The sequence below is a fragment of the Labeo rohita genome, chromosome 3 (genome assembly GCF_022985175.1).
Source record: "Labeo rohita strain BAU-BD-2019 chromosome 3, IGBB_LRoh.1.0, whole genome shotgun sequence".
Taxonomy (NCBI): Eukaryota; Metazoa; Chordata; class Actinopteri; order Cypriniformes; family Cyprinidae; genus Labeo; species Labeo rohita.
The window spans coordinates 15,521,440-15,538,879 of NC_066871.1; the positions used below are offsets into that span (position 1 = coordinate 15,521,440).

The following is a 17,440-nucleotide window of genomic DNA, read 5'->3' on the forward strand; positions in this document are numbered from 1 at the left end:
TAACAGTGAAAACACGTAAACCCGGAAAATTCTGTGTTTGGCTAGGAAGCATGTTTGGCGGGGAAAGAGTTAATATAGGTGTTCGTAGCATTATGTGCTGCAGATATAGCTCATCTGTCTCTGTTTTTCATTAAAGGGAAAAGTCCCAAACAAACAGGATGATACTTGGATAATGAATCGTCTCATCAAGCAGCTGACTGACATGGGCTTCCCTGTAAGTACTGCTTATCTTTTATAAAATAGCATTTCTCTCTCTATAATTTGATTCTTATCCCTGGTTTGTTTTGCAATACTGACTGGCTAATTGTACATTATCCTTATATTATAAATATCCAGTTGCAAAGTTTATTAAAATTAATCTTTGTAATTAATATTAACGCAAATGGTTAACAAATGGTGTTTACTGTGTGTTTGTGTTTGCTTTTGCAGAGAGACCCTGCAGAAGAGGCTCTCAAGAGCAACAACATGAACTTGGATCAGGCCATGAGTAGGTGTTATACCTGCAAAACCTTCAATTCCTTCAGAGCTTCTTTGCTAGAATATTGTATTGAAGTATCATTTGTGTGGTAGGCGCCCTGTTGGAGAAGAAGTCTGAACTAGATAAACGGGGGATGGGAATCTCTGACTACAACAACGGCCTAGTCAATAAACCAATGGGCTGCAGACCTTCAGTCATCTCCAAAGAATCCTCCTCAGATCGTCCCCCATTCTTGGACAAGGTATGTGCTTCTCACAATTACAAATTTCTAGTTCATTCCTAGTTACTGCATCTAGAAGATTTTGTTTGTTGTAGCTGTTTATTTATTTCTTCTCTTATCTTCTTAGGATGCTGGGCTAGCAGATGATGCCCAAACTTCACCGTTTATGCCTTCTCCGAGCCTGAAGCTCCCATTGGGTAGTGCTGCACTCCCTGGCCAGAGCCTTGGAGTTGCAATGCAAAACTTGAACAACAGACAGGTGGGTCTATGAGGATCTATGTATATTTTTAATAACTGTCCACCTGGCTGTCAACATACAGTCTTTATTGTGCAACATTATACCAGCAATATGAGGGGAAGATAGCTCTGAACATGTCCTAAAGTTCAATTCAGAATGAGTTGTTTTATGTGTGCTTGTATAGATGCAGAGTGGAGTGTTTGGTAGTAGCGGAGCAGCACAAGCCCGGGCCCTGCAGCAGCAGCCTCCTCCCCAGCCGTCAGTGCCACCTCTCAACTCGTCCCAGCCTAGTCTACGCGCTCAAGTGCCTCAGTTTTTCAGCCCTCAGGTGTGCAGACACAGACACATGTAGTTCAGCACCTTATTGTGACACTGACTTCACTTGGTGACGCACAGTTTTTCACCACTTGAGTATATGTGGGAGTGATGAAATCATGCTGAAGTCTGACCGTTTTGTTTACTGACAGGTTCAAGCACAGCTTTTACAGTTTGCAGCAAAAAACATTGGTCTCAACCCTGCACTTTTAACCTCACCAATAAACCCTCAGCATATGACCCTGTTGAACCAACTTTATCAGCTGCAACTGGTAAGTGCCCGTCGTTCGACATTGTATTGATCTGTATTTAAAGGACTACTCCATTTCCAAAATAAACATTTTCTGATAATTTGCTTACCCCCATGTCATCCAAGATGTTCATGTCTTTCTTTCTTCAGTCCCAATGAATTTAAGTTTTTTGAGGAAAACATTTCAGGATTTTCCTCCATATGGTTGACTTTAATGGTGCTCAGAGGATTGAAGGTTAAAAATGCAGTTTCATTGCAGCTTCAAAGGACTCTAAATGATCCCAGCTGAGTAATAAGGTTTTGTCTAGCCAAACATTCAGTTATTTTCTAAGAATAACTAACAATTTATATATTTTTATAACTCAATTGCTTTAATTGCACTCCGGTTCAGTACAGTTAGGGTAGGTTGAAAAACTCCCATCTAATTTTTTCCTCCAACTTCAAAATCATCCTACATCACTGCAGAAGTACCAACCTAGTGTTTACAAAGTGAACGTGCAAATACGATCAAACGCACTTTACAAATAAGGTAAAACAGCGATGCAGGACAGTTTTGAAGTTGGAGGGGAATGCATGCACAGTGTGCGCATGTGCATCACTGAGCTAGAGTAGATGAGAATTTGTGGTTAAAAAGTTTCTAAATATTAATTTATTTAAGAAAATGAATGATTGTTTTGCTAGATCAGATTCTTATTTCTTGGCTGGGGTATTTTAGAGCCCTTTGAAGCTGCAGTGAAGTTGCATTTTTAGTCTTCAATCTGTTGATCCCCGTTGAAGTCCATTATATGGAGAAAAATCCTGGAATTTTTTCCTCAAATAACTTAATTTCTTTACGACTGAAGAAAGAAAAACATGAATATAATATAATATACAAAGCTTAAACTCCGTTCCTAATTTCTCACTGTATGCAAACTCGTCAATTTGATCTTGCAGGCGTACCAGCGTTTACAAATTCAGCAGCAGATGTTGCAGGCACAGCGCAGTGTTTCTGGCCCCATCCGACAGCAAGAGCAGCAAGTGAGCAGTTCCTTCACACAACTAGTGTCATCTTGACATCACTAAAATCTTACCGTTTTTAGTACTAATTAGGTTGTTTTTAAGTTTTAATATCACACTTCCATAAAGGTGGTCTGTGTTCACAAGCATGTCTTCTTGCAGGTTGCACGTACAATCAATAACATGCAGCAACAGATCCAGCAGCACCAGCGGCAGCTGGCTCAGGCTCTGCTGATGAAACAACAACAGCAGCAGCCACCCACCTCACACCCGGGCCTGCATCCTAACGTAGGCAAATCAGCTCTGGACACATTTCCAGCCCACCCCCAGGCCTCCAGCCTCTCTGTTTCCGACCTTCAGACCAAAGAGCCACAGTCTTCTCCAAACTCCTTCTCACCCTACCCTATTTGTGAGTACCCTACCCTATTGTATTCTTTCTGTTAAGACAAGTGAAGATGTTCTTCTATATACTGTTTCCACAGTTCTAGTAAACCTGGAATTGCCACAGAATGTTTAAAGTCTTAAAAAAGGGCATGTACGTTTCTACAGTGAATATATATTTTTTTCTGGTCTGCTCTAAAATGTATCATCAGCTATATATTGGCCTTTGGTACAGATTGGTTTGTGAGCAAATCTTCTTTTCGATGAATCAGTCAAATGGGTTCACAAATCGACCCAAATGATTTAATGTAAAAGTGATTGGAAACATGATTTTTAAATGTATTCTTGTATATGTGCTTCTCTGTAGCTGGATTGAACCCTAACATGAATGTAAACTGCATGGAGGTGGGTGGCCTGTCTATTAAGGACTCTCCTCAGCCTCAGTCGCGCCTGTCACAGTGGACACACCCAAACTCCATGGAAAACCTCTCTGGCAACTCCTCTCCAATGGAGCCCAACTTCAGCAAGCATGGTACACACTGCTATTATAGTTATTAGTGAACATATTGTGAATATATGCTGTAGAAGTTAATATCAAGCCTGATACTGATGATGTTCCATATCGCTAATATTATACAGGTGCCATCTCTGCAGGCCCCAGTCTGGGTCCACCAACTAAACCCCCGCTGGATGACTCCTACAGTCCCTATAATCTGATTTCCAGCGCTGAGTCTCCTGCCAGCCCCCTGGCACCTCATGATAGCTGGGGTCCGGGAAAGAACACCAATGACAAGATCTCCAATGGGACCAATGTCAACTGGCCTCCAGGTGACTAACTAGCATCTTTAAAATCTCTTTAGGCTAGTAGGATTATGAAAGCATTAAAGGATTAGTTCACTCCAGAATAAAAAAAATACCTGATCATTTACTCACCCCTATGTCATCCAAGATGTTCATATCTTTCTTTCTTCAGTCAAGAAGAAATTAAGATTTTTGAGGAAAACATTTCAGGATTTTTCTCCATATTGTGGACTTCAGTGGGGATCAGCGGCTTAAAGGTCCAAATTGCAGTTTCAGTGCCACTTTGTACACAATCCCAGCAGGAATAAGGTAGGAATAAGGAGGAATAAGGGTCTTATCTAGCGAAACAATCTGCCATTTTCTAAAAAAAAAAAAAAAAAATAAACAAATAAATTTATATACTTTTTAACCACAAATGCTCATCTTGCACTAGCTTGACTTCACACATTGCATAGTCGTTGGAAAGGTCACGCATAAAGTCGACAGAAGGACTGACCCAGTGTTTACAAAGCAAACATGCAAAGAAATTCGAATGCCCTTCACAAAAAAGAAGTAGTAACCATGCGTAACTTTCCCAACGTGACTCATTGTGTGAAATCGTAGACACGCATCACCGAGCTAATGCAAGACGAGCTTTTTTGGTTAAAAAGTATATACATACAATTTTTTTAGAAAATGACTCGTTTTTGCTAGATAAGACACTTATTCCTTAGCTGGGTTTCATGTAGAGCCCTGCACTTGAACCTGCACTGAAACTGCAATTTGGAGCTTCAACTCGTTGATTCCCATTGAAGTCCAGTATATGGAGAAAAATCCTGGAATGTTTTCCTCCAAAACCTTAATTTCTTTTCGATTGAAGAAAGACATGAAGATCTTGGATGATATGGGGGTGAGCAAATTGTTAAGAAATTTTAATTCAGAAGTGAACTAATCTTTTAAGCAGATTTAAAATTGTTTGGATACTTTTGGACATTTTAACACTTACAAAACAACCGAATGTCATTACAGTAGAATAAAACAACATCAAACCAAGTAACATCTTCAGAAAAAAAAAGAAAGAAGTGACTTTTGGTTGTCCAGCAGAGTAACCACAGGTGTAGTTCACCACATTAAATGTGGTCTTTATCTACTATTTGACAAACTAATGTTGGAACAGCGTAAAATATTTAAAAAAAAGAAATATCAAGAAAATTATGTTTAAATTAATTCTATTATTTTATATACTTCTTTTTAATAAGTGTCATTGATTGGATCAGGGTTTCCAAAACTGAGTTTATGCAGGATTCAGAAACATTTTTATATACTAAAAATGTAAAATTAAAAATCATTTTAATATAAAAACATCAAATATAAAAATAAACACCAAAATGAAACACCTAATAAAGAAAGATAAAGTATTTTCTTAGTTTACCTGAATTTCATGTGATCATGAACAGAATATCATCAACATAAAAATCTGTTGTTATATTATTAAAATGTTAACTTAACAATCTCAAAGGGGCTTCAAGTCAGCTGATGAAACAGTTTTGGAATCCCTGCATTGGTTAAATGTCATATAATGCAAAGACCTTTTTTTTAATACTGTATGTATTAGACAATGTCTCATACCTGATCGGATTTGTATGAAATCCCTCAGAGTTTTGTCCAGGAGTGCCCTGGAAAGGACTGCAGAATATTGACCCTGAGACTGACCCCAATGTGACCCCAGGGAGTGTTCCCAGTGGGCCCACCATCAATACCAACATTCAGGATGTGAACCGCTACCTGCTGAGAGACAGGAGTGGAGGTATGAGAACAAATCACCTTTTCCCCTTACAGAAAATGTCTATCAGTGAAGTTTATCAGATGACACTAGAAACACAAAGCCTGAATAAATCCCATAACATCATATCTGGTTAAATATTTTTTTAACTAGACAATATATTTTTTTAAGCTAGATATTCTCTTTTTATTTAGAATGTCTAAATGTTTTTCACATAATACAACCACTACGATTGCCGTAGGATCTTTGTTTCATTTTCTTTGTATTTTGTACATGCGTTATTTTTCTGATTTGCACTTTGAATTCTTGCCTGCTTTGTTCGGGACACATCGTAGGTTCCACCCCAACTTCCTCGCAGGGCGAGGCTCTGCCTCCCTCCAGCGATTGGCCAGTCACTAGCTCTTTCAGTCTGTCCTCCCCCGAGGCAGACAGCACAGGTACAACTCCCAGAATCCCCTTCTGCCAATCCTGCTCATCAGACTCTTTTCTTACCACTTAATGTTCAACCTAGCATGGGGCCTCAAACGGTGATCGTGTTCCTGTATATCTAGTGCATCCAACTCAAGTGTGGCCCTTTCCCCCATAGAGAGCTCTATCCCACCTACATTCATCTGTACATCCCTTCAGTGGTGTTAGTCACACACTGTCCCTTTGTGCAGCATGGTCACTGGCTATCTGTGATTTTTGTGAGGTGGAAGTGGTGAGAAGGGCTCTTAGGGCCCTGGGGCCTCTCTTTACTATTGCAGTGGCACCTCAGTGACTGTGACTGCTGTGAGAACACCTTTCACCACTTGTGTGTCTAATTCTGGGGCGCATAAAATTAGAAACAGGAAACAAGATGTCCGTTAGCATAATGTTTTAGTGTTTCCTCTGCCCTTTTTGTCACACTTTCACACCTCTGATCTGCAGGTAAGCTGTCTGACATGAAGTCCACTTGGTCTCCGGGGCCCATCTCACACACCCAGGCTTCTCTCTCTCACGAGCTATGGAAAGTTCCACAAGGACCCCGTAACACAACGGCTCCCACACGGCCGCCTCCGGGCTTGACCAACACCAAGCCTTCGTCCACGTGGGGCGGAAACACCCTCGGCCTGGTGGCTGGTTGGAGCGGCTCCTACTCTTCAGGTGTGTGTGTGTCAAAGGTGCAGTTTAATCCCAGGCAGATACATGTTTGCGCAGCTGTTCTTAGGTGAAGGTGTGGGTGTATCGAAACCGCAGTTGAGTTGTCAGTTGACTGTTTTATGTGGGTGTAAACGCTAGTTAAAACATGGGGTCAGGTGAGGTGAGGATTGGAACGGTTGTACTCTGGTGGCGTAGCAAGTGTGCTGTTTTGTGGTCTCGCATATGTCGCATGTTAGTCAACATTCATACGCTGTTGCTTGATAACACTTTTATGACATTTAACTGAAGTTTGTTGTATGAAAATGTGGTGTTGAAATATTAAAAAGTTCTTCTTTTTCATACAATCATAGTGAGGGGTGATCAGGGGTTGTCAAGCATCATGACAGAAAAAGAATAACCAGTTTTAAAATTCTGGTCAATACTGAAAAGCTATTAAGGTTTAGGTTTATATTAAAGGTCACACAATGTTCACACAAAAATTTAAATTCTGTCATTAATTACTCACCCCCAAGACCTTCGTTCATCTTCAGAACACAAATTTAGATTTTTTTGATGAAATCCAAAAGCTTTCTGATCCTGCATAGAGAGCAACACAACTGACAAGTTCAAGGCCCAGAAAGGTAGTAAGATGATCGTTAAAATAGGCCATGTGACATCAGTGGTTCAACCTTAATATTATGAAGACTTTGCATATTGTACATAAAACAGTCCTAAATCTGAAGATTTAGACTTGTAATTTTTTGCCCAGCCTTACTTATTCAAACCAGAATATAGAGACAATGAACTAAGAGAGATGATCGTGCTACATCAAAACGCCGGCTCCTGCCAGCAGCACCACACGGATGCGTTGTGGTACTCTAGTGAACGTGTGTCGAAGACTGACACGGAAAAGTAGTTGTTAAATAAAGTCATTTTTATTTTCTTTATGCACAAAAAGTATTCTCGTAGCTTCATAACATTACAGTTGAACCACTGATGCCACATGGACTATTTTATCGATGTCCTTGCTATCTTTCTGGGCCTTGAAAGTGTCAGTTGTGTGTCAGACAGCTCTCGGATTTCATCAAAAATATCTTAATTTGTGTTCTGAAGATGAGCAAAGGTCTTATGGGTTTGGAACAACTTGTGGGCGAGTAATTAATGACAGAATTGTCATTTTTGGGCAAACTATCCCTTTAAACTCAATATTACTTTGTCTAAATAAGTAGGAATAATATGTGATCCTGGACCACAAAATCAGTCATAAGGGTTAATTTTTTAAAATTGATTTATGCATCAAAGCTGAATAAATAAACTTTCCAATGATGTATAATTTGTTAGGATAGTACAATATTTAGCTGAGATACAACTATTTAAAAATCTGGAATCTGAGGGTGCAAAAAAAAATCAAAATACTAAGAAAAAAACTTTAAAGTTGTCCAAATGAAGTTCATAGCAATGTGTATTGCTAATCAAAAATTAAGTTTTGATATATAATATTCAAATGTTTACAATATATCCTCATGGAACATGATCTTGACTTAATATCCCAATGATTTTAGCATAAAAGAAAAATCAATCATTTTGACTCATACAGTGTATTTTTGGCTATTGCTACAAATGTACTTGTGCTACTTAAGACTGGTTTTGTGGTCACATTTTTTTAATATAATATAATGTTTAAAGAGGTTCTTTCCACTTATAAAATAATTTACACTACCATTGAAAAGTTAGGAATCTGATTTTATTTTCTTTATTTTATATTTATATATTTATTTTATTTTTTGTAAAGAGTCTCAAGCTCACCAAGGCCATATTTTTTGTGGCCACACAGTAAAGACAGTAGAATTGTAAAATGTTAATATAATGTTGTAAAATAACATTTTTACTTGAGTGTAAATTAAAATGTAATTTATTCCTGTGATGGCAACATTGAATTTTCAGCTGCTATTATTCCAGTCTCTAGTGTCACGTGATTTGGTGAAAAATGCAAAAGAACATTTATTTAAAATAGAAATCTTCTGTAACATTACAAATTTCTTTGTCACTTTTAATCAGTTTCATGCAGCCCTGCTGAATAAAAGCATTAATTTCTTTAAGATGAAAATTGTTTGAACAGTAGTGTACATGATACTTTAATGCTTAGACTATAGACTGTATTATAAAAGTTCACAGCATTAAAGAATTCTTTTCCTTCTCTAAGCAGGTACCACATGGAGTACAGACAGTGCCAGCAGGAGCACTAGCTGGTTGGTTCTGAGAAACCTCACACCACAGGTATGCTTGTGGGTACTGTTACATTCATTGAGTTTTCATTTGAGTTTGTGTGTTATCTAACCCTCATTCTGTTACGTGACCTTTAGATTGATGGTTCAACACTGCGGACACTGTGCATGCAACACGGTCCGCTCATCACATTCCATCTCAACCTGACGCAGGGCAATGCTGTGGTGCGCTACAGTTCTAAAGAGGAGGCTGCCAAAGCCCAGAAGTCCCTACACATGTACGTAAATGTTTCACTGATGTCTTCTTTTTAAAGAACGTATTTTATCTAGGGCTGCCCCCTAATAGTCAACTAATCGTTGGTCGACGAGAAGAGGCTTGGTTGACCAAATGTTTTTTTTTTTTATGCCTTTATTTGGATAAGACAGTATAATTGGACAGGAAGCGAAGTGGGAGAGAGAGCTCGAACTCGGGACGCCCACAGCGCAATGGCGCCATACTTCGACGTGCTAAGCACAAGGCTGTTGGCGCCGACAATCGACCAAACTTTTATTAGTCGCCTAGTCACAGAGAATAAAACAGGAAGTGGCGAACTCACACAGTCTGTGACTGATAAATCAATAAGGGCTGGTCTATGTGGTAATACAGTACATCGGGCAGGACATCCAAACGCTCATCTATCATTCATCAGCCCTTAAATATGGCTTATCATCTGAAATATGTTAATAGCAGCAACTTAACATGGCAGCTCAATCTAATGTTAACCTAGAAAAATGTGCGCTATTGAAGTGTCTGGAAGCTAAATAGTAGCACGCTACCTGCATGACAGATGGAGGCGCCGGTGCAGTCACTTTTAAAATACTCCATTTCTGGTCATAAAGATAAGAGTTTTACATCTTTTGAATCTGTAAAGACTCTATGTTTATTTGTCTGCACTCATAATGACAACAAAACGTTGCGCTTTTGTGAAATAATATTTCAAGCAATCAGGATGCACTTTCTGTCTCTGTGAACTTAAATGTGAAACTCCATGTATACTTGCCTTACAGACATGAAAAATATCTGTAGAGAGTGAAATGTCTACTTCTAAATGGAATGTCTAAATTCAAATGGAAAACAAATATTCTCAGATTATGTAATCTGTATGAGGTGCATCACTACTGCGAAGATGACGAGTCAGTGTTGCCGACATCATCTCTTAAGACGAAAACAAAGAAAGCGCTAGTTTATCAATAAATTATTAAAACGTTAATTCAGTCTCCTTGCTGTTTTCACCTGACGCATTCATAATTATTATATCTGCCGGTGCACTGTGGCAAACTTTAAGCGCACTTATTTTTTGAGCACTTATAAGGCTATGTAGGCAATTAAATCATTATTATGATTTATATGGTTTATAAATAAACATGCAACTAATAGTCAACTAATGCTTAAAATGAACTACTAGTCGACCAGAAAAAACTTAAGTTGAGGGCAGCCTTACTATCATCACTGTCATCCATTCTCTGTTCTTCCCAGGTGTGTTTTGGGAAACACCACTATACTGGCAGAGTTTGCTGGAGAAGAGGAGGTGAACCGCTTCTTTGCACAGGGTCAGTCCCTCACGCCCACCACCAGCTGGCAGGCCAACCCCGGCACCAATCAAACACGGCTGGGGGGCGGAGGGACGGCGGCCACGCACCCCATCGGCCACTGGAACAGCAGCAGTCTCGGAGGAGGCGGAGGAGGAGCGGGCGGGACGGGGTCCGGCAGCAAGGCGAGCAACGAGCTGCTGTGGGGGGGTGTACAGCAGTACTCCAGCCTGTGGGGGCCGCCCAGTGCCGAGGACGGCCGAGTGGTGGGCAGCCCCACCCCAATCAATACGCTGCTTCCTGGAGACCTGCTGAGCGGAGAGTCCATGTGAGAGCGCCAAGCGCTCGAACCCCCTAACCGCAGCGAAACATGAACCTTCACGAGCAAAAACCAAGCAAATCATTTGGCGATAATCAACGTCAGTGGAACTGTGAAAAACCAAGAGACAGGAGGCTGAGGCCACACTTGCATAGAGGCTGCTGACCTTCTTCCTCTTCTTATTTTTGTTTTGTGTCTTTTCATCTGTGTTACTTTGATCATTAGCCTTGGGTTACAGTATTCTACAGACTTCTTACGAAGAACTGTGACTAAAAGAGAAGTGAACCTTTACCCGAGACTTTTCTCTAAAAACTGATACCAGTGTGAAAGTGTATTTTACTACAAACCGACGAGACAAGCTGCCATTTTTTAAAATTCCTCTGGCACGAGCACATCCCGTCAGCCCAATCGCAGCATATAGCCCTTTCCCCCCCCGAAGAAACGTGCGTCATTCCAAACCAACTACTCCACTGTCTTTTCGACCGGATCCATGGCTTTTTTCAGTTGGATCGTTTGGATTAATTAACAGCACTAAACTTTAGCCTTAACTGCTGATCAGTCCCACTCCATTTGTACTCTGAAGAAACTCATCTTGAGAATTGCACATTTTCTCATTTTCTGAGCCAGGACTGTCACGGTTTCGATCTCAACCGCAACGTATGCGCATTCGTCCTTCCTGTTTCCCTCGGTTGCCATCTGTCCTCGTAACTCTCGAAAGGACGGACAAGTATCCCTCTGCACATTTGAGGCATTTCTTCTTAAGCTGAGAGGACACATGGACAGCTGAGGAATATATTAACCACTGCTCACAAAAAAAACTGTACAGGAAACACTTTTTTTTTTAAGATGGACTACTTTCTTTTTTCAATGACCTCGGTCTTTCTCTCTCTCTCTATCTCTCTCAAAAAAACATAAGCCCTCATTGTCGTTCGTCTGAAGTGCAATATATGCCACAGACTCTTCCGTCCATCTTTACGCAGTGCTTTTTTGCCGGTGAACGGTAGGAGCTCGCCTGGGGACAGGCGGGGGGAAAAAAATCAAAGACTCGTCTCCTGCCGTGTCCACCAAGCGTGGGACTGAACAGAAGAGGACTCTCTCAGTGTGTAAGCCCATGGTGATGAAACTTTCACAAGCACTTCCTCTACACACTCAAGGACAAGTGTGACTACAGGGGCAACAGGGGCTTCAAACCAAATAAGAGGTGTTTCTTGTAACCCAGTAGACAAAGTGCATTTTTTTTTTTTTTTTTTTTTTTTTTTTTTTTTTTTTGGTTGTCGTTGTTGTATTTGGTACAAAAGTATGGAACAAAGAAGGCGTGGTTTCTTCATAGCACTTAGCAAGAGCGTCAAGCTCCGACTTCAATGCCAACAAATAGACGTGTGAAACTGACAAAAAAGCAACGATGAAAAGCAATCTACCGAACTTCTCCTCCACGCTCCTTTTTGAACTCTAAACGGATTTTGCCGTTCCTTTTCTTCTTCGTCTTCGTCTTTCCACGGTCTGAAGTCAGACATTTCGAAACGGTAGCAAAATGAAGGGATGTCTGATGTCTGAAAAAAACAAAACAAAACACCACCACAACAAGACTGAAGCGTTCACATGTTTTTTTTTGGTTTTCTTTAAGATGATATATATCAAAGTAAATATCACTGTTACAGTACTCCAAAATCATTAGCCTTTTTGTCTGGAGATGCTAGACGTGTTGTAATGTTTCTAATGGATTCTGCGGGTTTCCCGCCTACCTGTATGATAAGTGTGGCCATTGAGTGCCTATCTGCTGTGGCGCCTCGGGTGCCCACACTTTTGACTTTTGACCCGCTGTGCCAGGCCGGCGCACCAGATGCCAGAACGGACCCGCCTGGGCCGGAGCGGTGGCTCCTTCAGACCTGGCCAATCAGTACGTACTACTACTGCGCCAGCACTCGACCTCGTCTCAACTTCACTCTCATAGACTCTCTCTTTCTCCCTCTCATGCAAAGATCACTTTAGCTGGAAGTGGACAGGTTCGTTTTATGTACTTTTTACGATCGATTGGGTTTTTCCCTTCTGGAATCGCCAGTGTTGTTTTCTTTGTTTTTGATTTTGGTCAACATTGCTGTTGTTATCGTCGTTGCTGTTGTTGATGTTCTATGGTTATTTTGCGCTTTTTCGGTTTGCGTGTGTCAATGCAGTGGTCTCTATGGTAGCTGCTCTCACCAGCCCCTTTTGCTGCGCATATGCAGAAACACTCTTGATTTAAGAGGCACACCTCAGCGTAAACGACTGAAATGACAGAAATGGGTCGGAGACGAAAGGAAGAGTAGGTCGCTGGTGCTCAGTTTGTCTTCTGCCTCTCCTCTGCACTTTCCTCCGCTCCGGTGTCTGGCCGCACACTCGCACTGGTGCTTACGACAAAGGGCAGGCAGAGTACACTACTTTACCTGGTCGCCTCTTCTCACAGTAATAAACGCGAACGATAACGGAGACTCGGTTCTCCACTTCTATGCAAAGACCGACCGAGAGGTGCAGTTCACGGCCTTCAGCTTCAATCCGTAGTTCTCTCCAAGCCCACTCTGCAGCTCGCCAGGTGATCGTGCGAAGGCAGCTTCCTTAGTAAGAAACCGGCCCGCTTCGTTTGAACTGATGACCAGGCCCTCACTGTTTACTCTCTGAATGATCTCTTACATTATGTACATGCAGTCTCAGGGCAGCCTCAGAGAACCCCAAACTGTTTTATCGTCACAAGGAGGGCGTTATCACATTATCCGACGCGGCTTTAAAGACGGGTGGGCGAGTGGACTATATACATTGTCTTTTTAGATCCCGATCTTAACCTAGACATGATTTCTATCAGAGTGGACTTATCATTTCTTGAAACAGAGCACATGGAGATGGAGAGGTAGAATGCAGGTTGGCACCAAGACAGACGGGTAGCACCTTATCCCGGGTATCAAACGCATACGTCCGGGAGGACTGCTGAGAATCAAACAGGGAATCCAGAATGTTTAGGTGCACTGTAGATGGTTCACATTTGGGTACATCTTTTTTTCTTTAACCAAAACGGTTTTTGTCTGATTATTATTGATATTGTTGAAAAGGAAACTTTAATTCTGTAATACACTCTTGACTGAAGTGCTTCTCTCTGCAAGCCTTTGACGCCCTTCGTGGCACACAGATGACTCTGGGGTTGCTGTATTGATGGTATTAAATTCTGTCCTGACCCGATGTTGTAGGGGAACGGTGCAGATTATTTGTTATTTTCATTTTTTTTTCTTTTAAAACAGGTCCAGGTCCTTACAGACCTATTGTATCAGGAGGCCTGGGGCACATGCCAGTTGATACCAAGTCTTAAAAGGGGAAAGTCCCTTTCTGGAAGATTTCTTTCTTTCTTTTTTTTTTTCCGCACTCGAGTGACACTAGCAACAATCACTATTGCCTGTTTTTGAAGATATATATATTTTTAACTGCCTTTCTCTAAGCTGTACTCGAGACCACGAAAAACAAACGTCCAAAACGTGTTTGAAATCCAGAGGATTGCCTGGCAAGACTAGCTAGCTAGCCAACAAGTGCCCGGTCCTTTACATGTACTGGGTCTTACCGATAAGACTAATGTACCCCAGCTCCAGATGCAACTTAGTTTAGATAGGAAGGCTGCTTCGATCGTACAAAAAAAAAAAAACAGGGCCTGGGTGAAGGTGAGCTCTAAGAAACACAAATCCTCTTTTCTTAGGGTCCTAGAATATGCACATGCTGGTTGATATACATGTACATCTGAAATCCTGTGTATGTATATAACTGGTCTTTTTTTTGTTTGTTTTTTTTGGTTTATTTACTTTTGGTTTTCAGGCCCCGTTTCCTTCTCTTCATAAATTTTACCTAGATGATAAGAAGCATAAACATATCAAAATGATACAAATTAAAAAAACACAAATACTTGAATCAAAAAGAAGCGCCAATAATGTAATGTGAACTTTTTTTGTAATAATTTTTGTCATTCATACACTTCCAAGCTTTTTGATAACATCAGTTCAAACTGAACAAAAAAACTTAGTTAAAAAAAAAACAACAAAAAAAACTTAAAAAAACAAAAACGAAAAAAAAGCAAAACGACATCGGTTGTATGTGAGTGTTTGCACAAGATTGCGTGTACTGTATGACGAATGAATGCGAATTCGTTTGCCCGTGTGTGTGTGTGTGTGAGTGGGTTCGAACCAATGTATGCTAGTGATTACAGTGGATTTGTTTGCGCCTTTGTTTCATTTTAAGCATCTTTTTGTCTCTTTTGTTGGCTAGTCGAAAATATATTCGGATGTGTATTGTTATCGTATTTGTTATTAGCTTTGTTATTAGAGTTGCACTGAGTGTCTGCTTCCCCTCATTCAGCTAATCGTACAACATGATATTAAAGTACTAAGGGGACAAGGTGACAATTCATGTGTTAATGTTTACTCAAGGACTTATTGAGAAAAATAACAAGTGTGTTTTTTTTATCTGTAATACGATTATCTACCTTATAGTGGCTTTTATTGTGGAATAATCCATGATAAAGAAATGGATTATTTTGAGTATTGCACCATTTGTTTTTCAGATTATAAACAGAAAAAAGCAAAATACTAACAAAAAAAATATATGAATATAAAAAGTGGGGAACTTTTGTTTTATTCGAAGAACTGTGGCCATAGATTTCGATGTTGAGGGACTTGTAACTCCCCATGTTACACCACGATGAGCTGGATAGACATCTGGAGAAGAGTTTCTTACAAGACTCATTTCAGAGGTGCCTACCTTTCTGGTTTGCTTTTTTTTTTTTTTTCTTTTTTTTTTTTGGTCGTTATTGTTCGTATCTGTTCTAGTTTTCTTCTTTGTGCAAGGCCACCATCAGTTTACAAGCATTTCATGTTTTTCTGAAGTTCGAGGAAAGGAAATTTTGCGATGGGATTGTCGTGAGGAGAAAAGATCCTAAAGGACATGTACTTCCATCAAATGAATAACGCAAACACTTTACGGAATGAAGATTATTGTGCTACTTGCAGAACTCTGGGATTGATCAGTGTTGTCATGTTTTTGTTTTTTATTTATGTTGGCAATGTTACTTTCGTAGGTTATGAAAGCCTGTACTTTTTTTTTTTTTTTGAAGCAAAAAACATTTCCTTTGTTTGAAAAAAAACAAAAAAAAAAAGAGAAAAGAAGACATAATTGTTCACTATCTTGCACACACAAAAAAGTGGATCATGTCTCAGGAAGGCAAGGGTTCCAGAGTACCAACTCCACGCCATTTAATGTTCGTTTTTAGAGAAAGAGGATAACAGAAAAAAAAAGGAGGAAAAAAAAAAACATAAGCACTGAAGGTTATGGATTTCAGAAGAAGAAAATACCTTTGTTTCTAAATCCGTAGCAGTTACATATTTACCAAATAATGAACACTTAATGAACTTTAAAAAATGGAGTGCTTTATATATAAATCTATATATTGAAATTGCTTTACATTTTAAACAAAATGATCAATGATTTTGATTGTTCAAAAGACGGTGAAAGAACATACAAATGCTGTATGTTTGAATCTTTATTGTATTTTCTTAACATGAGGTCCCTTCCTGTTGAAATCAGGACCATTGTGCATTACTATTTCTTTCCTCTTTGTCATTCTGTCTCTTGTGGCGGGTATTACGTAATGAGAAATGAAAAAGACGAGGGGTTGGGGGGCAGGATTTCTCTTGTCAAATTGATCGATTTTAAAGAGAAAACAAAAAGCTGGTTTATACGGATCATGATCTATGCACAAGGGGGGTGGTTGGTGGGCTTCTTAAAGCCTCTGTGACCCATCTCTCATTGGGATTAGAGGGATTTCTTTTTCTGTGTGTCCATTTATTGTGCTCATTTGTCTCCCTTCCCCCCCCCACCGACCCCATCTTATTTCCCATTTTTCATGTTTCTTACATACAGTACATCGCCATGCTGTGTATTCCTAAACCAATGAACGTCTCATTCTGAAGCACTGTGGGGGTTTTTTTGTAGCCCATGACTTTCAAGGTTGTCTGTGTTCTGCATGAGTGAGTGAGTGAGTGAATGAATGAGTGAGTGTGGATGGAGATACTGCTTTTGCCTTTTGATTTTAAATGTTAAGGAATATGTCTGTACTGAGATTTTAAAAAGTCAGTGGCTTTTAATGTTTTTGTTTTCTCTCTTTCTCTCTCTTTCTCTCTTTCTCTCCTCATAGAATGTGATTGTTGACATGCACCGAAAAAAAAAAATGTTTTGAACTATGGAGCTTCTTTCAAACAATTAATAAATTGCATTTTTGTTCTTGGCTGTAATGAATTTGGTTTGGTTATTCTTAGCAGTAGACCTGCAGTGTTTTTATGGGCTATAAGATGAATACAGATAAAGTGGGATGCTCAATAAACTCTCATTGTATTATTCTGATAGAATGAAAAATGTTTTTAGTAGTGTGAGATGACATAGGGTGAACTCAGGTAAAGTGAGCCACTATTTGTAAAACATGTAATTTAGATGCATAGAATATATAAATATATAGAAAATATATAGAAAAATTTCAAGGCCATGTACTCCAGACAAATTTCTTTTTTAGGTAAGGTGGGCCATCCCTTATTTATCAAAAATTGTTCTGCATTAATTAAAAATGCATGATTTATTAACACATCTTATCAGACAAACCTATTTAACAAACCCCAAAAATATATAACCTACAGGTTGAGTAAAATTAATTGTGTAAATCCACATCTCAACTCGTGTGAAATTCCAAAGAACTGAAAGAACATGTTGCGTTGACATTAAATGTGATGAAA

At 39.7% G+C, this 17,440-nt stretch overlaps 1 protein-coding gene across 4 annotated transcripts in view; it reads left to right on the forward strand.

Moving 5' to 3' along the window:
- tnrc6c1 (trinucleotide repeat containing adaptor 6C1) overlaps positions 1-16,943 on the forward strand; it is a 66,414-nt gene extending 49,471 nt beyond the window's left edge. For 3 of the 4 annotated variants that reach the window (XM_051101203.1, XM_051101216.1, XM_051101225.1), the window contains 15 exons: positions 137-214; positions 430-487; positions 571-719; positions 826-957; positions 1,121-1,264; positions 1,404-1,523; positions 2,435-2,518; positions 2,660-2,906; positions 3,246-3,410; positions 3,518-3,706; positions 5,316-5,465; positions 6,351-6,566; positions 8,746-8,819; positions 8,906-9,045; positions 10,284-16,943. In XM_051101203.1, coding sequence (XP_050957160.1) covers positions 137-214; positions 430-487; positions 571-719; positions 826-957; positions 1,121-1,264; positions 1,404-1,523; positions 2,435-2,518; positions 2,660-2,906; positions 3,246-3,410; positions 3,518-3,706; positions 5,316-5,465; positions 6,351-6,566; positions 8,746-8,819; positions 8,906-9,045; positions 10,284-10,668 — 2,331 coding nt within the window. In that variant the 3' untranslated portion in view covers positions 10,669-16,943. The remainder of the gene's footprint in view (positions 1-136; positions 215-429; positions 488-570; positions 720-825; positions 958-1,120; positions 1,265-1,403; positions 1,524-2,434; positions 2,519-2,659; positions 2,907-3,245; positions 3,411-3,517; positions 3,707-5,315; positions 5,466-6,350; positions 6,567-8,745; positions 8,820-8,905; positions 9,046-10,283) is intronic. The other variant, XM_051101207.1, reaches the window with a different exon arrangement.
- The last annotated feature ends 497 nt before the right edge of the window (positions 16,944-17,440 follow it).